Genomic DNA, 24957 nt, shown 5'->3' with positions numbered 1-24957 from the left:
CGACTAGCTGTGACGCATGACTAGCTGTGACACCTGACTAGCTGTGACCCCTGACTAGCTGTGACACCCGACTAGCTGTGACGCATGACTAGCTGTGACGCATGACTAGCTGTGACGCATGACTAGCTGTGACACCTGACTAGCTGTGACGCCTGACTAGCTGTGACCCCTGACTAGCTGTGACACCCGACTAGCTGTGACACATGACTAGCTGTGACACCTGACTAGCTGTGACGCCTGACTAGCTGTGACCCCTGACTAGCTGTGACACCCGACTAGCTGTGACGCATGACTAGCTGTGACTCCTGACTATGACACATGACTAGCTGTGACACCCGACTAGCTGTGACGCTCGACTAGCTGTGACGCATGACTAGCTGTGACGCATGACTAGCTGTGACGCATGACTAGCTGTGACTCCTGACTATGACACATGACTAGCTGTGACACATGACTAGCTGTGACACATGACTAGCTGTGACTCCTGACTATGACACATGACTAGCTGTGACGCCCGACTAGCTGTGACGCATGACTAGCTGTGACACCCGACTAGCTGTGACGCATGACTAGCTGTGACTCCTGACTATGACACATGACTAGCTGTGACACCCGACTAGCTGTGACGCTCGACTAGCTGTGACGCATGACTAGCCGTGACGCCCGACTAGCCGTGACGCATGACTAGCTGTGACGCATGACTAGCTGTGACTCCTGACTAGCTGTGACGCCGACTAGCTGTGACACATGACTAGCTGTGACGCATGACTAGCTGTGACGCCCGACTAGCTGTGACGCATGACTAGCTGTGACTCCTGACTATGACACATGACTAGCTGTGACACCCGACTAGCTGTGACGCCCGACTAGCTGTGACGCCCGACTAGCTGTGACGCATGACTAGCTGTGACTCCTGACTATGACACATGACTAGCTGTGACACCCGACTAGCTGTGACGCTCGACTAGCTGTGACGCATGACTAGCTGTGACGCATGACTAGCTGTGACTCCTGACTATGACACATGACTAGCTGTGACACATGACTAGCTGTGACACCTGACTAGCTGTGACGCCTGACTAGCTGTGACCCCTGACTAGCTGTGACACCCGACTAGCTGTGACGCATGACTAGCTGTGACTCCTGACTATGACACATGACTAGCTGTGACACCCGACTAGCTGTGACGCTCGACTAGCTGTGACGCATGACTAGCTGTGACGCATGACTAGCTGTGACGCATGACTAGCTGTGACTCCTGACTATGACACATGACTAGCTGTGACACATGACTAGCTGTGACACATGACTAGCTGTGACTCCTGACTATGACACATGACTAGCTGTGACGCCCGACTAGCTGTGACGCATGACTAGCTGTGACACCCGACTAGCTGTGACGCATGACTAGCTGTGACTCCTGACTATGACACATGACTAGCTGTGACACCCGACTAGCTGTGACGCTCGACTAGCTGTGACGCATGACTAGCTGTGACGCCCGACTAGCTGTGACGCATGACTAGCTGTGACGCATGACTAGCTGTGACTCCTGACTAGCTGTGACGCCGACTAGCTGTGACACATGACTAGCTGTGACGCATGACTAGCTGTGACACCCGACTAGCTGTGACGCATGACTAGCTGTGACTCCTGACTATGACACATGACTAGCTGTGACACCCGACTAGCTGTGACGCCCGACTAGCTGTGACGCCCGACTAGCTGTGACGCATGACTAGCTGTGACGCATGACTAGCTGTGACGCCCGACTAGCTGTGACTCCTGACTAGCTGTGACTCCTGACTAGCTGTGACGCATGACTAGCTGTGACACCTGACTATGACACATGACTAGCTGTGACCCCTGACTAGCTGTGACCCCTGACTAGCTGTGACCCCTGACTAGCTGTGACACATGACTAGCTGTGACACCTGACTATGACACATGACTAGCTGTGACACCTGACTAGCTGTGACGCCTGACTAGCTGTGACCCCTGACTAGCTGTGACCCCTGACTAGCTGTGACCCCTGACTATGACACATGACTAGCTGTGACACCTGACTAGCTGTGACGCCTGACTAGCTGTGACCCCTGACTAGCTGTGACACCAGACTAGCTGTGACGCATGACTAGCTGTGACTCCTGACTATGACACATGACTAGCTGTGACACATGACTAGCTGTGACGCATGACTAGCTGTGACTCCTGACTATGACACATGACTAGCTGTGACACCCGACTAGCTGTGACGCTCGACTAGCTGTGACGCATGACTAGCTGTGACGCCTGACTAGCTGTGACGCATGACTAGCTGTGACGCATGACTAGCTGTGACTCCTGACTATGACACATGACTAGCTGTGACACATGACTAGCTGTGACACATGACTAGCTGTGACTCCTGACTATGACACATGACTAGCTGTGACACCCGACTAGCTGTGACGCCCGACTAGCTGTGACGCCCGACTAGCTGTGACGCATGACTAGCTGTGACTCCTGACTATGACACATGACTAGCTGTGACACCCGACTAGCTGTGACGCCTGACTAGCCGTGACGCATGACTAGCCGTGACGCATGACTAGCCGTGACGCCCGACTAGCTGTGACGCATGACTAGCTGTGACCCCTGACTAGCTGTGACACATGACTAGCTGTGACACCTGACTATGACACAAGACTAGCTGTGACACCTGACTAGCTGTGACGCCTGACTAGCTGTGACCCCTGACTAGCTGTGACCCCTGACTAGCTGTGACACATGACTAGCTGTGACACCTGACTATGACACAAGACTAGCTGTGACACCTGACTAGCTGTGACGCCTGACTAGCTGTGACCCCTGACTAGCTGTGACCCCTGACTAGCTGTGACTCCTGACTAGCTGTGACCCCTGACTATGACACATGACTAGCTGTGACACCTGACTAGCTGTGACGCCTGACTAGCTGTGACGCCTGACTAGCTGTGACCCCTGACTAGCTGTGACACCAGACTAGCTGTGACGCATGACTAGCTGTGACTCCTGACTATGACACATGACTAGCTGTGACACCTGACTAGCTGTGACGCATGACTAGCTGTGACGCATGACTAGCTGTGACTCCTGACTATGACACATGACTAGCTGTGACACCCGACTAGCTGTGACACCCGACTAGCTGTGACGCATGACTAGCTGTGACGCATGACTAGCTGTGACTCCTGACTATGATACATGACTAGCTGTGACCCCTGACTAGCTGTGACCCCTGACTAGCTGTGACACCCGACTAGCTGTGACACATGACTAGCTGTGACACCTGACTGTGACACCTGACTAGCTGTGACGCCTGACTAGCTGTGACACCCGACTAGCTGTGACGCTTGACTAGCTGTGACTCCTGACTATGACACATGACTAGCTGTGACACCTGACTAGCTGTGACGCCTGACTAGCTGTGACACCCGACTAGCTGTGACGCATGACTAGCTGTGACGCATGACTAGCTGTGACTCCTGACTATGACACATGACTAGCTGTGACACCTGACTAGCTGTGACCCCTGACTAGCTGTGACACCCGACTAGCTGTGACACATGACTAGCTGTGACACCTGACTAGCTGTGACACCCGACTAGCTGTGACGCATGACTAGCTGTGACCCCTGACTAGCTGTGACCCCTGACTAGCTGTGACACCCGACTAGCTGTGACGCATGACTAGCTGTGACGCATGACTAGCTGTGACGCATGACTAGCTGTGACTCCTGACTAGCTGTGACGCCGACTAGCTGTGACACATGACTAGCTGTGACGCATGACTAGCTGTGACACCCGACTAGCTGTGACGCATGACTAGCTGTGACTCCTGACTATGACACATGACTAGCTGTGACACCCGACTAGCTGTGACGCCCGACTAGCTGTGACGCCCGACTAGCTGTGACGCATGACTAGCCGTGACGCATGACTAGCCGTGACGCCCGACTAGCTGTGACTCCTGACTAGCTGTGACTCCTGACTAGCTGTGACGCATGACTAGCTGTGACACCTGACTATGACACATGACTAGCTGTGACCCCTGACTAGCTGTGACCCCTGACTAGCTGTGACCCCTGACTAGCTGTGACACATGACTAGCTGTGACACCTGACTATGACACAAGACTAGCTGTGACACCTGACTAGCTGTGACGCCTGACTAGCTGTGACCCCTGACTAGCTGTGACCCCTGACTAGCTGTGACTCCTGACTAGCTGTGACCCCTGACTATGACACATGACTAGCTGTGACACCTGACTAGCTGTGACGCCTGACTAGCTGTGACGCCTGACTAGCTGTGACCCCTGACTAGCTGTGACACCAGACTAGCTGTGACGCATGACTAGCTGTGACTCCTGACTATGACACATGACTAGCTGTGACACATGACTAGCTGTGACGCATGACTAGCTGTGACGCATGACTAGCTGTGACTCCTGACTAGCTGTGACGCATGACTAGCTGTGACACATGACTAGCTGTGACTCCTGACTAGCTGTGACACCTGACTAGCTGTGACTCCTGACTAGCTGCTACACTTGCGCAGTTTTCACGGGTAGCTAGCCGACTCACTTCACTAGCTGCCACGCTGACCTAGCCACTCGAGGAGAATGCATGTAACTCAAGTCAGTGTAACTTGTCCTGATACGGTCACCGCCACAGTGCTAACTGAGGAAGTGTCCACCTCTCTGGCTCTCAGGAAGCCCCGAGCCAAAACCATGTCATGACTAAGTGGGAATCTGGGGACAGATGTCCCAGAGAAGGGCCCTACCCTAACTCCTCCTCACTGTCCTGTCCTTGTCCTGATGCATCTACTATAAAAAATCCTACTGTGCTGTACGCTAATGTTTCTTTGTGTGCCTTGGGGACAAGAGCCTTCTGGGGACAAACCAGGAGATAAATAAGTACATGAAACATTGAAAAAGATGAGATGTCCCAAACTAAAGCCGGGAAAACCTGGTGTTCCCTCCTGCCCCACACTCAGGGCTGGTCTGGCTCCCACCATGGGGTTCCACCCCTCCCCCAGGCGCTACACCCTGCGCCGTGCCCCCCCAGGCGCCACACCCTGCGCCGTGCCCCCCCCCAGGCGCCACACCCTGCGTCGTCCCCCCCAGGCGCCACACCCTGCGCCGTGCCCCCCCCAGGCGCCACACCCTGCGTCGTCCCCCCCAGGCGCCACACCCTGCGTCGTGCACCCCCCCAGGCGCCACACCCTGCGCCGTGCCCCCCCAGGCGCCATACCCTGCGCCGTGCCCCTCCCCCCCAGGCGCCACACCCTGCGCCGTGCCCCTCCCCCCCAGGCGCCACACCCTGCGCCGTGCCCCTCCCCCCCCAGGCGCCACACCCTGCGCCGTGCCCCTCCCCCCCCAGGCGCCACACCCTGCGCCGTGCCCCTCCCCCCCCAGGCGCCACACCCTGCGCCGTGCCCCTCCCCCCCCAGGCGCCATACCCTGCGCCGTGCCCCTCCCCCCCCAGGCGCCATACCCTGCAGGGTCCGCAGCTGCTCCAGCCGGCGCCCCTCGTGGTCCCGCACGACCCTCTCAACCTGCTGGTCATATGCTTGCACGAGCCGACCAACGCCGGCGCCGGTCACGTAGACGCTCTCCACAGCTGCCTCCAGCAGCGTCCTCTGTGGGCAGGAGGGAAAGGACTCCGCGAGGGGCCACTCAGCACAGCCCCCCATCTCCCCGTGCCCTGGCTCTCCCCTTCCACCCGCTCTCCAACCTAGACTGGCCGGGGAGGAGGCAGAGAGTGCGTGGCTGGTTTAAACCAGTTGTTACTATGTGTTATTTTCCCTGGTCACGGATGGGCAAAGGCTGCGGGTACAGCCCTGGCCCATGAGATGCAAAATGAGGAAAAGTCTGCTAGGGGCCAGGGGCTCCCCTTTCTGAACAGGAAGGCACAGCCTCAGTGCGAGGTAAAGACTTGGCCGGGTTCCTCTTCCTTCCCTGGAATGCAGATCTGATGTCTGGAAGGTCAGTGGCCATTTTGAGACCACGAGGCAGCACACTAACACTAAGAACGGCGGCTCAGAAAGAAAGAACCTGGTCCTTGGTCACGTCACAGACCCTCTGAGCCTGGAACGACCCACGTCCACATTTCTTGTTCTGTGGGATGAGTGACCTCTCTCTGCCTGAGTGGTCTGAGTAGGACTGTGTGATTCGCAGTTGTGTGCATTCCCCGGGGATACACCTTCAGACCCAGAGCAGAAAAGGGAGGCAGAGCTGAGGTGCCCCGGCCCTGGAGATGTGATAGCTGGGTACCGTCCCTGCCGAGGTTAAAGGTCACCACCCTGTCCTCCCTAAAATGATGGGCAGCCTCTGCAAGGCCCAAAGCTCCCGCGAGGGGACAGCACGGACCCGTCCTCTTGCCCGCCCCTCCCTCCCGCCCCACCCCGATCCTTCTGGCCCTCGTTTTTCCCAGGCACGGGGGCTGGCGCGCACCTTGAAGTCATCCCGGTCCTTGGCCCGGCTCTTGGTGGCCACAGTCCGCGCGTGCCCCAGCAGCGCCCGGCCGAGGGCACGCTCCGTGTGCTGCTGCAGGAGCCGCCCCACCTCCCGGGCCTCGGCCAGGAGCTGCTGCTGCAGCTGCAGGCGCATCTGCTGCGCCTCCTCCTGCAGCCGGCCGGCCTCCTCCGCCACGCGCGCTTCCTGGGGAGGACAGGGCGAGGGAGGGGTCGCGCTGCTGCCCCACACAGGCGTCCGGCCAGGGCCAGGGCCCCAGGAAGGCTGGACAAGGGATGTAGAAGTGGGGGCCTCCGGGCTTGCCAAACCCAACACAGTGGATGAGCTAGGGGGCGAAGGCACCGCCCCCACACACACTCAAAGCATTTATTGAGCACCAACCGTGTGCCCAGTGCCCTCTCTTCGTCTGTCATATACACAGGGACTTCCTCATTCCTGGCAGAACGCCAGGAGTGATGAGGACACAGAGGCTCAGAGATGTTGAGTGACTTTCTAAAAGTCACACAGCAGAGCTGGGTTTTGAAGCCAGGTCTGAGTCTGAGGGTACTGTGGGACATCACAGAAGCCAAAGCAGAGGATCTGGGGCCCTGGGGACAGCCTTTCCCTGTGGGGACAGGAGTCAGAGAAGGAGGTGAGGCGGTCAGGGGCAGGGCAGCCGGCTTCCCACGGACTCCTCCTGGGCAGAGCGAAAGAGTGTGAGCCTGTCCCTTCACTAACGGGTCAAACACACCAGAGCTGCTCCCACGGCTCAGCGGCTGCCTGAGACCCTGTGATAGTCTGCTTGGGTCCAAATCCCAGCCTTAGGGTCTGCAAGTTTAAGGTCTGTTAAAACCTTAAAACAAACCACAGGGCCCCTTTCCCCAGTCTCCCGACAACGAGTAGACCCCTCTCCTTCTGGGTTTCACGCGCATTTTCAGTATACACTTCATCACAGCGTACGCTGGGGCCCTGGGCACCCCGAGTGGCCTCCAGCAGGGCTGCCATCGCCCCCGCCCTGTAGCCACGGGGGTGGCAGAACGTGGCCCGCGGGGACAGGGACGTGGCCCGCGGGGACGGGGACGGGCGCGGCTGGCCGGGCCGTCTCACCAGGGCTCGGAGCAGCTGCCACTGGTGCTCGTCCGGGCACGGGGAGGAGCCCTGCTCCAGGGCGTGCTGCTCGCGCAGCTCCTGCAGGAGGCTCTTCTTCCCGCACAGCCGCATCCGGGTCAGCGCGGCCACGGCCTGGCCGCGGAGGGCCAGCCTCCGGAGGGCCGCGCGCAGCAGCAGGCCGTGCCCCTGCAGGACGCCCCGGGCGGACCTGTGGGGAGAGCGGGGGCAAAGGTCAGTGCTCTCGGCTTCTCCGGGCGTGAAGGTGAATTTCATGTGTCAACTCGGCCGGACCACGGCGGCCAGGACCTCTGCTCGAACGTGACTCTGGGGGTTTCTGGATGTGACCAACGTTTCAGTCAGTGGACGGAGTAAAGCAGACTGTCCTCCCTGAGACGGGTGGGCTCCGTCCTGTCCGGTGGCCGCCTGAAGCAAAGGACAGGCTGACCCTCCCATAAGTAAGCAGGAGCTTCTCCTGTCCGGCTTCCCTGAGCTGGGACCTCACCTCTTCCCTGCCTCTGGACTCAGACTGAGAGACCGGTTCCCCAGGGCCTCGAGCCGGCTGGCTCCCTGTCTGGACCTGGTACCAGCGGCTCCCGGCTCTCAGACCCGCAGACTGGGGGCTGGGGCCTCGTGCGGGCTCCCTGTGCCTCCCGGCTCTCAGACCCGCAGACTGGGGGCTGGGGCCTCGTGCGGGCTCCCTGCGCCTCCCGGCTCTCAGACCCGCAGACTGGGGGCTGGGGCCTCGTGCGGGCTCCCTGCGCCTCCCGGCTCTCAGACCCGCAGACTGGGGGCTGGGGCCTCGTGCGGGCTCCCTGCGCCTCCCGGCTCTCAGACCCGCAGACTGGGGGCTGGGGCCACGTGCGGGCTCCCTGCGCCTCCAAGCTGCCAGCTGCGGACAGAGCCACCTCTCAGCTCCTCTCCCCTCTCTCTGCTCTGTATGGTATAGACAGACAGACAGATGGACAGACAGACAGACAGAAAGGTAGGTAGGTAGATAGATAGATAGAAAGATAGATGATAGACAGACAGCTAGCTAGCTAGAAAGACAGAAAGATAGATAGATGATAGATAGAAAGACAGACAGACAGGCAGAGAAACACACACACACACACCATTGATTCTCTCTGGAAAACCCTAACACACCGAGCTACCAAGAAACGCCCAGGAGTCACAGCCAGCAGGGGCCCCCCGGGGACGCAGGTTGGAACACCCCCACGCCTGCTGCCCATCCTCTCAGACGGGAGTGCCCACCCGAGTTCTATGAAGCCACCTATTCTTTTATTGATCTGTTTAACCTTCTCACACCCTGTCCCAAGTTTCAGATGCACACGTGCAGTTGGCTTCAGTTCATAGCCCCATGAATTTCTTATGTAACTCTCAATGTTAACCCATCCAAAACTGAGGTCATGAGCTCTTTCTGAGTTCCGATCTTAGTGACTAAAAAAAAAATCTTGGTCCACCAGAGAGACTCAGCATTCGGTTTAACAAACTGAGGTGTTTGCCGACAGCCTGCAAAGCCGAGCAGAGCACTGGCAGTCAGCCCCCCAGGGAGGAGGGACCCGGCAAACCCTCCGAGCTCTCCACTGGGGGCCGCGTCCTGGCAATAAGGCCTCAGTCCGCACAGAGACCCAACTTCCAACCAGCCGGATGCACAGATGGAGTCAGTAGCTGGGTTTGCCACCATCAGAGCCCCCTGATCGAAGGAAGACATGTCCTCTCTGGAGGAAGAGCCCATCATTTAAAGTCTGGAATTATCTCAACAATTTTCATTCACAGTGTCCAGCCTTCAGGAAAAATAACCAGACCTGCAAACTGATTAAGAATTAACCAAAAACCAAAGAGGAAAACTCAGATAATAGAAACAGACCCACAAGAGGTTGAATACTGAAATAATCAGGCATAAACTTCAAAACAGTCGTGATGAATATGTTTTTTTTAAAAAATAAACAAGATGAGTGAAAACCAGGAGGGGACACGAAAGGACATTGCAGAGCCCGAGACAGTGACTGACACGAAGGCCCGAGTGTGTGGGCTTGCAGCAGAGAAGACACAGCTGACGGGAGCGTGAACTCAGGGATTCCTCAAAACAAGTATCTGGGCTGAACCCCCGATAACAAAAGAATGAAAAATAAAGGAGATTATTTAAGAGATATGTAGGACAAGTAAAAAAAAAATCAGTAAATGTGTAACTAAATCCCAGAAAGAGTAGGGGCAGAGGGTGGGCAGAAGAAATACTTAAGAGGACGGCTGAGAATTTTCAAAAACCAATAAAAGATAGCAAATCACAGATTCCTGAAGCACAGATTTACCAAACACACAAAAATACATACATTCAAACCACATCCATGTTTAGGGTTATTATAATAAATGAATGAAAACCAAAGAACAGAAGAAATTCCAAAAAGGAGCCAGAAATGATAGAAATGGGAAGACAACAAATTATCTTTAAAAGTATTAAAAAGACAAAAACACACACACACACACACAGACACACAATGAACTAGAATTCTATACTTAATGAAAATATGCCTCAAAAAATGAAGATGACATAGATATTTTCAAACGGAACCCGGGAGAATTTGTCACCAGTGGACCTGATGCAGCAAGGACGTCAGGCAAAGAAAGACTTATCTATCCCTGGCGGGAGCTTAACTGTACAGGAGAGAGACAAGAGCATCAGAAAGCGGAAAGATGTGACTGCAGAAGTGACTGTTGACGGCACGAAACAATAGTATCTAATGGGGTTGAAAATACAGAGAGAAAAATACGCATCGAGGAACGCCTTGTCTGAGGGAAGAATACGTGGCACTAAGATATTCTAAGGCGTTTTTTTCTGTCCAGGAAGAAGGAATATATGAATGCTTATTAGATTTTTGAGAAGTCAAGGATACAATTCAAAATCTCTGAACCACTAACAGCCAGCAAAACAATAAAATAAAAGAGTAACCGAGAAGCTGAAAGAGAGACGAACTGGTACGATAAGAGACAATTCAAAAGAAGGCAAGAGAGGAGAGAAAAAGGGACCCAGAGCAGGTGAGCCAAACAAAAAACAGTTAAGATGAGAGATCCAGACCCCAAATATGCTAGCATTGGGGTTTACAGTAAATATAAATGGACTAAATATTAGTGTAACTAAAAGACACAGATTCTCAGGCTCACACATCCTCCAGCCGCTCGCCTAGGTCCTCAGCACGGCCCACCAGGTTCTCCCGGCTGCGGCCTGTGAATGCCTGTCTGCATCTCCTTCTCTGGGAGCCTCCCCCCCCCCCCCCGGGAGCCAGTGCGACCTCCGTCCACCTGCCTCTTGAGGAACACACAAATCCGCTTCCTGGGAAAGGCTGAGCAGCTACCAAAACAGTTCTAGCAAGGTCATTTTTCTCATATGAAATGAGAAAGAAGTAATTTGCAGCCCATTGAAAAAAAAGAAGAACATGCTCTCCTTGTAGTGATAGCAGAAATATAAAACAAAAATATAAAAATGTATTAATAAATGGGAAGTTACTGAAAATGAGCGCATGGGATGTTTGGGGCATGATGAATGTATCCTAAATTTGGATTGTGGTAGTGGGTGCACCACTGTACACTTGTTAAAAACCACCCGTGAGAAAGTGGTCCAGGATGACTCTATGAAGCACATAGCGTTAGTCCCATTTTACAGATGAGGCAATCAAGGGTAAGAAAAGTTAAGTCACTGGCCCAGATCCATTCTGACTCCAAGCCTTTACCCACAGCATTCTGCTATCACCCTATCCACATTTACGTTCACAATTTAGTTGGTTTCAAAACCATACTGTAAGAGGCACGAGGTAGGGGGCAGTGAACGTGCCCACCTTACAGATGAGGAGACTGAGGCCAGCGTGCAGTATCACACAGGACACAAGGCCCCAACCCTTCAGAAAGCTGTACTCACTCTTCACTGAGGCCACCCAGCCGGCCCAGCACTTGCTGGACGATGCTCTCCTGTTCGTCTCGCAGGTGTGTCTGCAACACGGCAGACAGAGCGTGCTCCTCCAGCCACACCTACACCCGGACAGAGGGACAGGCGTCAGCTCAAGCTCAACTCACCTGTCGTTGCGTTGTTGGACTGTGCCTTTTATTTCTTGTTTAACATCCTTCTCCCCGGATTTCATTAAGAGTGTTCCCTTCTATGTTCTTCCAAAGACTTAACATTGTTTCCTAGTTGCATTTACTTTGTAACACATTTAACACTTTTTTTTTCCTGGGGCATGAGGAAGGACTCTAATTTTCTCTGGACAAACCGATACTAATTATGTCAGCATCCTTTATTAGATAGCTTACCTTTGATGACTGGCTGTCATGCTACCCTGGATTACATAGTTTCCATATACACAGACACCTCCTGCTAGGCTCCCTCTTTTATTCTGTGGGTCTGTACATTTCCGCATGCACACCACACTGCTTTTAGCTGTCATTCTCATGTACAAAACTGCCCTAGCTGTTCTTGGTTGTTGTTCTTCCTCTCCTATGGATTTTAGGAAGTTTATCAAGTTCTGGGGATTTGCGGGAAGAGGGGTAATTTGATTGAATTACACAGATTAATCTGGAGAGAATTCCTAAACTTGCGTTTGGAAGGCATACACTGTACTTAGTATATTCCCTGAGGAAGGCAGTCCAGTTAAAGACCACCAGTAGCACACCCACGGCTGGACCCATGGGAATGACAGTTAACCCTTCCCTCCTCCAAACAGAAGGAGGAAGACAGTTCCAGCCAGCCTTCTCCCCACCTCCTATGCCATTGCTATTATTTCGGTTCTACCCTATTTCCTAAAGTCCTCATTTTTTTTAAAGCATTGATGCTCCTTTCTTGGGTCAATATCATTTTTTTTTAAAATTTTCGTTCCCTTTGTTCTCCTCTCCTGCCTTGACAGGTACAGGTTCTGGTTCTGTCCCTGCAGTGGGTTTGCATTTTAAACATACACTCCTGACCCCACAGAACCTAAAGTGAATCAGCACGCCCTTTGCCTTATGAGTCATAACTGTCACTTTGTCACTGATTCTGCCAACTTCCTTTCCATATCTTTGAACATCACCTCTCCTTCATCCTCTGTATTCTCTCCTTCTAGAAGTCCTAGGGGACTGTAAGGAAGTTTCTCGAGGACGTCCTCACTCTGTCCCCCACGTCTCCTCCGCCCATTTCTATTCTCCACCCCTCTGGCTCTCGGCCGTGCCTCCTGGACCACTTTCCCACATGTATCTCCTGGTCTATGCCCTGTGTTCCCAGCCCTATTTAATCCGCTAAATAAACTCCTCCATTACATTTGTTTCAGGAACATTAGTCTGTTGACGAGAGACTAGTGAGAAGTGCCTGGCTTTCAGTCTGTTGTCTTTTTTCCATCGTGTCTTGCTGATATGACTAGTAATTCCCTCTGTTGTGTTGCTATCGTCCTAAACACACTTCCTCTGTAAGCCCTCTCTGAGGGTCCTTCCTCGGGGGTCCCTGGTGTTGGCTGTGATTTAAACACGGTGCTTGCCGAATGTGCCACCCTCCCGGCGGATTGTACCCTGTGCGTTTTGTCATTTTGGATGTAGGTTCATCTTCCATGTGGCTTTCTCTGTGAAAAGTCAGTAAGTTTAAATCGTGGGGCAGGTGGTACTCAATCTAGGTCTGCCTTTTCTCCAAAGCCAAGTCTTTTCTGGCCCTCCTGTGCTCCTCCCTGACTAATTTGTAAGGAGAACACGCACCTGGCTCAGACAGACAGTTACAGCCAGGGGCTCAATCATTTAGGGACTCGGGCTAGATTTAACTCAAGTCACCTTCCGCATCTGTAACTGCTCAAAGGGCACTACAGCCAGCGGCCTGAAGAGGGCGCATGCCGCACACAGAACTCGGATAGACCACAAGGTCTGCACCCAGCACCATAGCCTGGACTTCATTCAGTTCTGGGCGTTGTGACTTGTAACTCTTCTGCTTAATCGCACAACATCACACTGTGTTTTTGTCCGTCTCTGGGCTCCTCTTGTGAGGCGTCCACAATAACCTGTCAAAGTGCTTGGGAAACCAGAACATAGAAAATTCTACCCAGTCTTGATTCTTTAAAAGGTAAATGCACTGGGTCGCTCAGGTACAGGGGTCTCTGGTGTGAGTTTTGAAAGTGCAGACAAGGCCCTGGCTGGTTGGCTCAGCGGTAGAGCGTCGGCTTGGCGTGTGGGGAACCCGGGTTCGATTCCTGGGCAGGGCACATAGGAGAAGCGCCCATTTGCTTCTCCACCCCCACCCCCTCCTTCCTCTCTGTCTCTCTCTTCCCCTCCCGCAGCCAAGGCTCCATTGGAGCAAAGATGGCCCGGGCGCTGGGGATGGCTCCTTGGTCTCTTCCCCAGGCGCTAGGGTGGCTCTGGTTGCAGCAGAGCGACGCCCCAGAGGGGCAGAGCATCGCCCCCTGGTGGGCAGAGTGTCGCCCCTGGTGGGCATGCCGGGTGGATCCCGGTCAGGCGCATGCGGGAGTCTGTCTGACTGTCTCTCCCCCTTTCTAGCTTCAGAAAAATACAACAACAACAACAACAACAACAAAACAAAACAAAAAAAAGAGAGTGCAGACAAGACCAGCAACTGGATTCAAAGACAGTTAAGTGGACCAAGTCATCGGACCAGAGGGTGCCCAAAACCAGCCTCTGTAACATCACACAACGCAGACTCGGGGACATGGACGTTCAGACGTGACAAGCCGCTTCCGTGGGCTGGAGCGCGGACCCTGGGGTTGCTACCGGGTCATTTAGTGGTTTCGGGCCGGTTTACTCTCTGCTTCAGACTTTCACTGACTAAGGAGAGAAGGGGGAAGGAACCCACTGGGCACGCCTGGTACTGCTGAGGGTGTTACGGCGTTCTCCTGATAACGGGGTGGGTTTACAGGTGGGGCGGATTCTACAGTCAGCACCTGAGGCAAACCCGCATGCTGGTGGGAGGGAGGCAGGGCGGCGAGGGGGGCCTCACTGTGAAGGACACGGCAGCAAAGACCCAGCAGGACAAGCACGGCTGGACTGCACCCAGGGAACTGGAGACCAGGGAGCCAGAGGGGTGGGAACAGAGCAAGAGGGGGGGGGCAGGGGGAGCGAGTGGGGAGGGAAGGGGGGCACCAGGTCCCAGCACAGGTCCTGGAGGGCCCGGTGAGGACTCTGGCTTCTACGCTGCGTGAAATGAGAAGCCACTGGGGGGGCTGGGGGGTTAACAGAGAAATGACACAATGCGATGCCGTGTCTTTTATCAAAGCTAGTGTGCACGTGCCAGCGATTAGAAGACGCACAATTATTTTAGGCATCACTGAGGGGGAAATGTCATGGCCAATTCCATGAAGATGCTTCTTCATTTACAGAATGTTAGGATATATTTAAAATGCATTCAGGGATCATTTAGATGTATGTAAAGTATATAAAAATATTTAGAATCTTAACTTTGAGTGGCCTCTCGTGTATATATATATATATATATATATATATATATATATATATATTTTTTTTTTTTTTTTTTTTGTATTCTTTCTGAAGCTGGAAATGGGGAGAGACAGTCAGACAAACTCCCGCATGCGCCCGACTGGGATCCACCCGGCACGCCCACCAGGGGCAACGCTCTGCCCACCAAGGGGTGATGCCCTGCCCCTCCAGGGCGTTGCTCTGCCGCGACCATAGCCACTCTAGCGCCTGGGGCAGAGGCCAAGGAGCCATCCCCAGTGCCCGAGCCATCTTTGCTCCAATGGAGCCTTGGCTGCGGGAGGGGAAGAGAGAGACAGAGAGGAAGGAGGGGGGGGTGGAGAAGCAAATGGGCGCTTCTCCCATGTGCCCTGGCCAGGAATCGAACCTGGGTCCCCCGCAAGGCAGGCCAACGCTCTACCGCTGAGCCAACCGGCCAGGGCCACCTCTCGTATATTTTAAATGTGCTCTGGCTGTGGTTTGAGGACAGACCACAGGGGCCACGGCAGACACAGGGAGACCAGTGGGACCACTGCAGCAGTGACAAGAGGTGGCGTTGACGAGGGTGCCGAGAATGGAAGTGATGAACGGTGGTGACATCCTGGGTTAGGTCAAAGGTGGACCCAACACCATTTCCCACCAATTGGATGTGGGGGTGAAAGAAAGAGGAGTCACGGGTAAGCCCCAGGGGCTCCGGCTCAGCTGCACGGAAGGGGGGGGGGAGGCTGGGCGGAGAGGCCAGTGATTCTGTTTTGTGCAGAATGTGCCGGTCTGTTCCCCATCTCGGGGCAGACCTCTGGGAGAGACCGAGGCCACGACGGGTTCTGAGCTGGAGAGATGAATGCAGGAGCGGCTGGCCCTCAGCCCAACATCCCTAGAGGAACGGATTCCGGCCAAGAACCACATGAGTGAGCTTGGAAGCCCTTCCTCTCCAGTCGAGCCTCCGGGTAAGACCCAGCTGCAGCGCTGACGGCAGAAACCTGGGCTCAGCTGTGCCTGGGCCCCTGGCCCTCAGACCCTGTGATGGACTGAACGAGTGTGGTTGTAAGGTACCAGTGTGGGGGCTGTTTGTTACGCAGCATTAGAAAACTAATACAACGGTGGGCGACCGGCTGGCAGTACCAAGGGAGAGCACGTGGGTAGAGAGGAAGGTCATGGGCGGCACCCTGGGGCACTCAGCGCGCACACGTCAGGGAGAGAAGAAGCCACTGTGGAGGTAGCAGCACCAGCAAGCGTAAGCAAGTGCTTCTCGGAGGAGGGGAGCCCAGCTTGGCTGAACGCTGCCGGGAGTGCGGTCAGGGTGGGCCCGAGAGCTCAGTGAACTGACGGGAGGTTTGGGGGCCGAGTGATGGAAACATGCCTGGCGTGGGGTTCAGAGGCCGCGGGAGGAGCGTGAGAGGCGGAGCCAGGACTCAGAACCTCGTGGACTGACGGCAGTCTTGTGTTCTCACCCTCAGGCTGCAGAGCACATCACCCACCTCGTTCCCTGTCAAAGACGCAGGGGCTGGTGTGCAGCTGCGGCAGCTGCCTCGGGCTGCTGGACGGAAGTGCCACACACTGGGCAGGTCACAACACAACACAAGCTTGTTATCTCAGAGCGCGGGGGCTCAGAGGTCTGTGACGGGGCTCAAGGGGGAAAACTCCAAGGCGCCAGCAAGTCCACATTCCTTCTGGAAGCTCTAGAGAAACTCCTTTCCCGGCTTCGACCTGCTTCCAGAGGCCGCCGCATTCCTTGGCTCATGGCCCCTTCCTCCACCTTCGAGCCTGGCACTCGGGGGGTTGAGTGTCCCCCACAGTGCAGCACTCTGGATTCTGACCCCCCTGTCTCCCGCTTCATTTACAAGGACCCTTGTGATTACTCTGGGCCCCGTCGAGAACCCACAAGAACCTCCCCATCTCAACAGCCTTAGCTTAATCACATCGGCCAAGTCCCTTGTGCCACGTAAGGTAACATCCTCCCAGCTCTGGGAATTAGGATGGGGACAGCTTTGGGAGATGTTAGGCACCTCTGGGCCTAACACAGTGGACTGGGGAGAAGCCCAGAAACCTGCATTTAAGACAGATTACAGCCTGACAAGGCGGTGGCTCAGTGGATAGAGCGTTGGACTGGGACATGGAGGATCCACGTTCAAGACCCCGAGGTTGCCAGCTTGGGCGTGGGCTCATCTAGTTCGAGCAAAGCTCACCAGCTTGGATCCAAGGTCTCTGGCTTGAGCAAGGGGTCACTCGGTCTGCTGTAGCCCCCCGGCCAAAGCACATATGAGAAAGCAATCAATGAACAACTAAGGTGCCACAATGAAGAACTGATGCTTCTCACTTCTCTCCCTTCCTGTCTGTCTGTCCCTATCTGTCCCCCTCTCTGACTCTGTCTCTGTCACACACACAGACACACACACACACAGACAGATTACATGATGAGAACCACTGTTCTACAACCCAGTCCAACTGTGTCACCGACAAGTTTCCATAACCTTTAACAACTTCCCTGATAACAGGACACGGGATGACCAGGGCCTTCTGGGTAGAAGATGTGGGGAGTGCATTTTTTGTAGCCTGGGTGTATGTTGAAGTGAATAGTTTTGTGGTGCTTTTCTTCTCGTGACTAAATGTTTACCTGAGCCACAGAAAGCTCATGTCTCATATTCCACCGTGAACCAGGAAATGTGTGTGTGTGTGGGGGAGACACAGATCTCTAAATATCTGTGGCAATTTAAGGCAATTGTGCAATCAGTCGGTAATCATGACCTATCCACCTTGAGAAAACAGCCGGGGTCATACTTGTTTCATCAGCGATGAGGTCATTAGCGATGCCGCTCACCTGCTTCTCACGGGCGAAACTCTGCCCGAAACGCTTCGGCACATGCCAAGGCCAACGCGCATGCGTGCACAGCCTCGCGTGGCCAATCAATAAAAATAAAACCCAGAAGCTAGGCGCCGTCTGATACTTGCTTAGAATAACTTAGACCCCTAACCCGAGAGTCCTCAATGAGTCACGGGTGCTTGTTGGAAGGGAAATCTGATTTTCTGCAATGCCGGCCTCACCAAGTGACCGAGCGCGGCACAGTGGGCCCCTCCTGGCACGGACTCACGGGGACCCTGTGGGGCATTCGGACCCCTGTTGTTTCCATACATTAGCTGTGGTTCTGAGACATTTAACAAGCTGGTCAGGGTCAGCTACCTGGTTAACAAACGTCGCCCCGTCTGTCCATCCATGGGTTTGCTCTGGCTCAGACCCAGGCATTCGGCTGCCAAGGACGTGTGTGTGTGTGTGTGGGGGGGGGGTCTGTCTGCACACCGCAGCTGTCTCTCAGAGGCCCCCACCCCACTCGGAAAGCTTGCCTCAGAAGGACATCAGACTCGGCTGGTGGACTTCCCAAACCACTAGCCCAGCACCTCCCTTCCCAGACACTATTAATTTATAGTGTTGCGTGGGGAGGGGGGACAGGACAAGATGGTGAAGCATGAGATGAATTCAGCTCCAGCTGCCCCCACTGGAAGAATCCAGGGTCAAGGTGACCCTGTGACCATTCCCAAAGCCGCACTACAGTCAGCTGCTTGACGGGCAGGGCTTCCCCGGGCGTTCACTACGGCCCCGCCGTGGGGCCTTGAATAAGGGGGTGCAAGTGTGAAAAACAGGGTGGCTGTCCTCCAGGCACTCAGGGCCAGATGCGGGAGACAGAGACACGTTACCGGGGACGACGGGGCAACGTGGTGCAGCCGGCAGGGACAGAGGACGTCAGAGGGAGGGCTGGCCAGTCAGGCGGGCGCCGGGGTCTGGGCCTGCCCCCCTGACTGTGGGTGGGCAGGTGTTTGCGTGATGCGCTCTCCTACTTACCGCTGACCCTTGAGCAACACAGCCTGAAGCTGCACTTATATGTGGACTTTTTTTTTTGTCAATAAATGCTGTAAATGTAGTTTCTCTTCCTTATACTTTTCTCAATAACATTTTCTTTTCTCTAGCTTACTTTATCAAAAGAGTATCTAGTGTATCAGATATATATAAGATATGTGTTATTGAGTGTTGATGTTACGGTAAGGCTTCCGGTCAACAGCAGGTTATTACTAGTTAAGTTTTGGAGAAGTCAAAAAGTTACCGGCGGAAGTCTGACTACATGGGGGTCAGCACCCCTAACCCCCGTGTTGTTCGAGGGTCAGCTATGCCTGGTAACTTCCACGGCTCCAAACAGCTGCTCTGGCCGACGCATGAGTCGCGTGCTTTTCTGTAGCCGATTGAACACCCAACGCAAAGAAACGGGGCTTGTTTCTTATAACAAGGACCTAAGGACCTGGGGTGGGTGGTGGCCCAGGGCTGAGACAGTGACTCAGCAGGCCACAGGGGAGGTGGGGCCGTCCACCCCTCTCTGCCCCACATCCTGCGCACCGCCTGTGCGTCGACGGGAGGCGGCAGGACCCCAGGGCCCCTGGTACATGTCCCAGGCAGGGAACACAGGGAGCACCGGAGAAGACACTTCTCCCAGCAACACCTGCTTTTGTGTTAGGGAAGGGAAGCCCTTTGCCTGTGCCACCCCTGGTCTCAAAGGCCGGAACTGGGTCCCTCGGCCACTGGAGTGGCAAGGGATGTGGGACACTGAGCATGCTGGCTTTACAGCTTCGTCGGTGCAGGAGGGTAAGGGAGAGAGGACATCTGGGTGACGTGAGTGTCTGTCCCATATGGAAACGCCTCCTTTTAGAGAACAGCTTATAAAATTAAAAAAAAAATAAAGTTAATATATCTATATCAGTTTCTTATATAAGCACATCTGCAAGGACCCTTGTGTCCTGTTAGGTAACATATTCTGGTTTGGGAGGATTAGGATGTGGACATTTGGGGGGGGGTCATTATTTTACCTTCCGCATATACACATGGTTTTAATAATGAAATAGACTCACTGAAGAGCAGGAGTCCCATGTGTGCGGCCCCTATCAACCCCCTCCAGGCCACTACCCTGTGAACCACCTTCTGTTGTTAATTTCTTTCTAAAGAACAGGTTCTGGCCCTGGCCGGTTGGCTCAGCGGTAGAGCGTCGGCCTGGCGTGCGGGGGACCCGGGTTCGATTCCCGGCCAGGGTGCATAGGAAAAGCGCCCATTTGCTTCTCCACCCCCACCCCCCTCCTTCCTCTCTGTCTCTCTCTTCCCCTCCCGCAGCCGAGGCTCCATTGGAGCAAAGATGGCCTGGGCGCTGGGGATGGCTCCTTGGCCTCTGCCCCAGGCGCTAGAGTGGCTCTGGTCACGGCGGAGCGACGCCCCGGAGGGGCAGAGCATCGCCCCCTGGTGGGCAGAGTGTCGCCCCTGGTGGGCGTGCCGAGTGGATCCCGGTCGGGCGCATGCTGGAGTCTGTCTGACTGTCTCTCCCCGTTTCTAGCTTCAGAAAAATACAAAAAAAAAAAAAAAAAAAAGAACAGGTTCTGTTGCTCCTTATCGATGGATCGGCTGAAGGGATCACCTACTGACCCCCCGTCCTGGGACGGGAGGGCTTTGCCATCTTCCCCACCCCGCACGGAGGACTGCGGCGAGGTTGGCCGGCGGAATCTCGGCACAGCCCCCAGCAGAGGCTCTGGGAGACGCTCAGTACGGGAAGTCTGTCCTCATTCTTCATGAATCTCAAACAACGCAGACTCCAGACCAGTGGTTTCTGACCGCAGGTCCCCAGACCCGTCTGCCAGAAATATCAGGCCGCTCCATGAAAGCATGAACCACCCTGATGTGGTAGGAAGACTGCAGACCCAGTGATCTCAGTTGAATTTCCTATGCTCGGGGTGATTTCTGCCTTAGCGGTCCCCCAAACACGTCTCCTGTTTTCATTGGTCCTCACATGTAAAAAGGATCAAAAACCACTGCTCTAGACCCCGTATCACAAAATACCCGCACCTGCTTTTCTTGTTCCAGGAGATCTTGGAACAGTTTCCACTGCTGTTTCCGGAAGCGGTCCGACTTCCCCAGCTGCTGGGCGGCGTTCTCCTGCACCTCCTGCCGCAAGTACTCACACTCGGCCTGGGGGAGGCCGGTCAGGCCCGGGAGTGTCTGCAGGAACAGGGTGTCCACCAGCGTCTGGAACGTGTCCATGGTGCTGCAGTACAGCTCCTGAAACCCAGAGAGCCAGCCGCGTGACAGGTTACTATGTGTCAAACTACCCCAGGTTACTATGTGTCAAACTACCCGTAGTCCAAAGAGTATGATTACAAGACACAGACTTTAAGTATGGATGCTTTCTGTGATCAGGAAGCCAAGAGCCGCTCTTAAACCTTCAAGCAAAGAGCTGGAAATTATAAAGAGTAGCACTGTTTATTTAAAAAGAACCAGTTAGGAGTTTCTGGAATCGAAGAATCTGGTCCCATTTTATGAACCCAATGTCCAGGTTTCAATGGCAGCTAGATGTAGCTGAAGAGGGAATTAGTCGACTGGAAGACGGATCAGGAGAAAACATACAGTAAAGCGAGAGACGAAGGATGTAGAATACAAAGACATGAAAATACAAAGGACGGAAAATACAGGCATGAAAGATACAACGAGAAAAATCCAACCTTTTTAATTGGAGTCCCCAAAGGAGAGAGAAGGGAGAGCCCAGGAAGAAGCAATATTTGAAATAAAAAGGGTTTAGAAATTTCCCAAAACTGATAAAAGGAATTTACAGGTGAGAAAATTGAGGCTTTGTCTGTACAGTAAAAGAGAGGTTAAATAAACTGCACAAGTTTCCAGGGAAGGCTCTGGCCCCAGGGTCTTGGCACCCATGACCTTCACCAGGATGCTCTCAGGTAAGAAACACGGATGAAGGAGGAAATATATGAACACAGGTATAACCAGAATGTAGAAAACACAGAGTCGCTGTTAGCGACGTTAGTAGTAGTGAAAATAGTCTGCAAGGAAAAAAAAAAAAAGAGTGACGAGAAGCAAAGGATTTGACTTCATCATGCTCAAGGGTTTAACTCAACGAAAAAAGAGGTAAACGTCTGAGTCTGGATGCCCTCAATGGCATTACCCAGATCGAGGCAGTGAGCCAGTCACAGAGCAGAGCAGAAAATTATCACGTGGTGACGGGACGAGGTGAGGAAAAAACATTTTCCAAAATTCAATTGGCCACGGATAAGAAACACTCTTAGCAAAACAGAAATGGAAGAAAACTTCCTTAAGCTGACAACACAACTGTAATAAACATTATATATACCTAAGGATAGAAACTATAAAAGGGTATTAAGAAAAATTAAATAAGACTTAAAATAAATGTAAGAAGATACCATGTTTCTGGGTTGGGGGATTGTTATTGCAAAGATGTCAATTCATGACACATTTTAGTCAAATTGGTGGCTGTATCAAGTAACTATGGAGACTGTGGATTGCACCTACATATATTCTTATAACCGAACAATTCCACTCCTTGGCCTCTGCCCAAGAGAAATGCATGCACGGGTATATCAGACAGCACCTACAGGAAGGACTGTCAGCAGAGTGTGCAGTGGTCTAAACTAAGAAGCCACACTAATGTCCATCAACAGTAGAACGGACAGATGGTGATGTATTTATACAATGGAATAATATCGACCAGTGACGAAGACAAATGGTGATGTATTTATACAATGAAATAACACTGACCAATGAGGAAGAATGGACACACAACACAGATGAATCTCATAAAGTTCAGTGCAAGAAACCTAACACACATGAGCACATGCTACATGATTCCCTTTATAGAAAAGGACTTGATTTTTGAATGTGCCAGGATATGGCTCCTGTGAGCAGGGAGGGTATCTGGGGATTAGGAAGGGGTGGGAGGGGGCTCCTGGGGTCCTTGCTGTGACTTCTTTCTTCCTCTGGGTGCTAGTGACACAGATGGATTTTTAATCGTCAGGTGTTAGTCCATAAATCTATGTCTTATCCATTTATTTATGTGTTCCAGTTCACCATAAAAAAAAATGGTTTAAACACGTGGGACTGATTTACATTTTCCCTCCAGCCTCTGCAAATCCCAATTTTCTGCCAGGAGCCAGATTTTCTACGTCGATTCTCTTTAGACTCTCTATCATGCCCTAGCAGTGGCTGGGGACACATCTTTTTCTCTTTCCTTGGTGACTGTCAAACCACAAAGATATGCTGTTTGCAAATTCAAGAGAGAGGTGAACTTTATCAAAGCGGCACGGTCCATTAATCCAGGCTCCTTCTATTATAATAAGAAACGCGCCGGACCCTGTCTGTTCCCTCGAAAGGGTCCCACTCACCGTCTTTGTCACCTGCTCCAACAGGCCATAAAACACATCGCTCCCCACTTAGTGCTGACGTGTGTCACTGGGGAGATGTGATTTATTCTGCACCCGAAATAGAACCGGAATTCATTTGTGGTATTGCTTGCTCTCTGGCTGTGTGAACGGGTCAGCGCCGCCAGGGGCGTCCGTGGAGGGGCTGGCCGCAGCCCCAGCCCTACACTTCCCCTCAACGGCAGCCCGGGGCGCAGGCTGAGGGGTCATTCTCCCTGACTGGGTGCCTCACTCGGCTTCCTGCCTCTGCAGCCTGACTCAAGGGTCAGGCGCCCTCCCCAGGATCCGCGCAGAGAAGTGACATGGTGGGCGGGAGTGCACACGTCTGGAGCCTGGAAAAGGGCATCTCAGTTTTGTTTTTGTTTGTTTTCTTAGTGAGAGAGACAGATAGGGACAGACAGACAGGAAGGGAGGGAGATGAGAAGCATCAGTTCTTCACTGCGGCCCTTTAGTTGTTCATTGATTGCTTTATCATATGTGCCTTGATGGGGGGGGAGAGTGTCCCCTTGCTCAAGTCAGCGACCTTGGGGTCATGTCTGTGATCCCACACTGAAGTCGGTGACCCTGTGCTCAAGCTGGTGAGCCCATGCTCAAGCTGGTGACCTCAGGGTTTTGAACCTGGGTCCTCAGTGTCTGGGGCCGATGCTCTATCCGCCGTGCCGCCTGGTCAGGATCAATTTTCTTACCTGTAGGTCTGTGGACACCTGCGTTGAGGCTGGTCATAACAATGAGACACAGCACAGGCGCAGAGCAAGCTTCCCCTGCCCCCAGAGCCACACCCTTTGCCGTGTGATTTTGCAGTGCCTCTGCTGGGGGAGTGGGGAGCACCTCCCTGTCCTTTAACTCTGGGTTCAGTCATGTGACCTGCGTTGGCCAGTCAAACGATGTGGGTGTGAAGTGTGCTAACGTGCAGGCTAACCTCTGACACTGTGGGGGGAAGAATATCCCCAGACTAGCCCGCTGGTCTTAGAAGGAAATAAGAGACAGGGGGAGCGTGTTGTACGAATCAAGCCCAGCCTAGATCCGCCGACCTCTGGCCACCGCATAGGCAGTGAGAAGACATCTCTGTCATTTTCAGCCCCTGGGTTTTGCGGCGTCTTGCTGTACGGCACTATGTGGTCACGCTTACGTGATACCCCACTAGAGAGCAGGGGTCCTTTACAGTGGTGGTAGAAAGGTCATAGGTTCACCCTGCAGGTGTCTCTGGAGCACTTACTATGGGGCTCCGTGCCACGGACCTGGCAGTGAACAGGCGGACATGAACCTTGACCTTAAGGAGTACACAGCCCACTGCTGGGTAGGCATTGCCATGACAACTGTGATGGTGGGGAGGCTGGAAGCCCTAAGGACAGACCAGGGAACTAAACTGGCCTGGTGAGGACTCAAGAAGAGCCCTCTGAAGAAGTGACTTTTCACTGAGACAAGAATGAGAACAAGCAAAACTGAGGGACTGGAGGGAACAGCGTTTTGGGCAGTGAAAAAGCTCGTGCTAAGGCCCTGGGGTAGAAGGGACCAGCACACCTATGGGGAACTGAGGGATATCTGAGGTTGGCTGGAAGGAAGTGAGCAAAGGACATGACTCCAGACAGGTGGTGAGTAGGCCTGGTCACACAGGCCTTATGGGCTACGTCAGGAGGGCTTATGGGCCAGGTTGGGTGGGGGTCTCTTGGGTCTCTTTTGGGCAAAGTCAGACGAATCTCGTGG

The 24957-nt window shown here is 53.7% G+C and overlaps 1 protein-coding gene across 4 annotated transcripts in view; it reads right to left on the bottom strand.

The window, feature by feature from the left end:
* Positions 1 to 24957, bottom strand: part of EVC (EvC ciliary complex subunit 1) — a 72192-nt gene that overhangs the window by 14578 nt on the left and 32657 nt on the right. For all 4 annotated transcript variants that reach the window (XM_066278762.1, XM_066278759.1, XM_066278760.1 and 1 more), the window contains 5 exons: positions 20876 to 21088; positions 11495 to 11604; positions 7582 to 7792; positions 6475 to 6681; positions 5516 to 5660 (listed from right to left, as the gene is read on the bottom strand). In XM_066278762.1, the coding sequence (XP_066134859.1) occupies positions 5516 to 5660; positions 6475 to 6681; positions 7582 to 7792; positions 11495 to 11604; positions 20876 to 21088 (886 nt within the window). The remainder of the gene's footprint in view (positions 1 to 5515; positions 5661 to 6474; positions 6682 to 7581; positions 7793 to 11494; positions 11605 to 20875; positions 21089 to 24957) is intronic.

This window comes from Saccopteryx bilineata, chromosome 5 (assembly GCF_036850765.1).
Source record: "Saccopteryx bilineata isolate mSacBil1 chromosome 5, mSacBil1_pri_phased_curated, whole genome shotgun sequence".
NCBI lineage: Eukaryota > Metazoa > Chordata > Mammalia > Chiroptera > Emballonuridae > Saccopteryx > Saccopteryx bilineata.
This window is presented reverse-complemented; position numbering and strand designations above follow the sequence as displayed.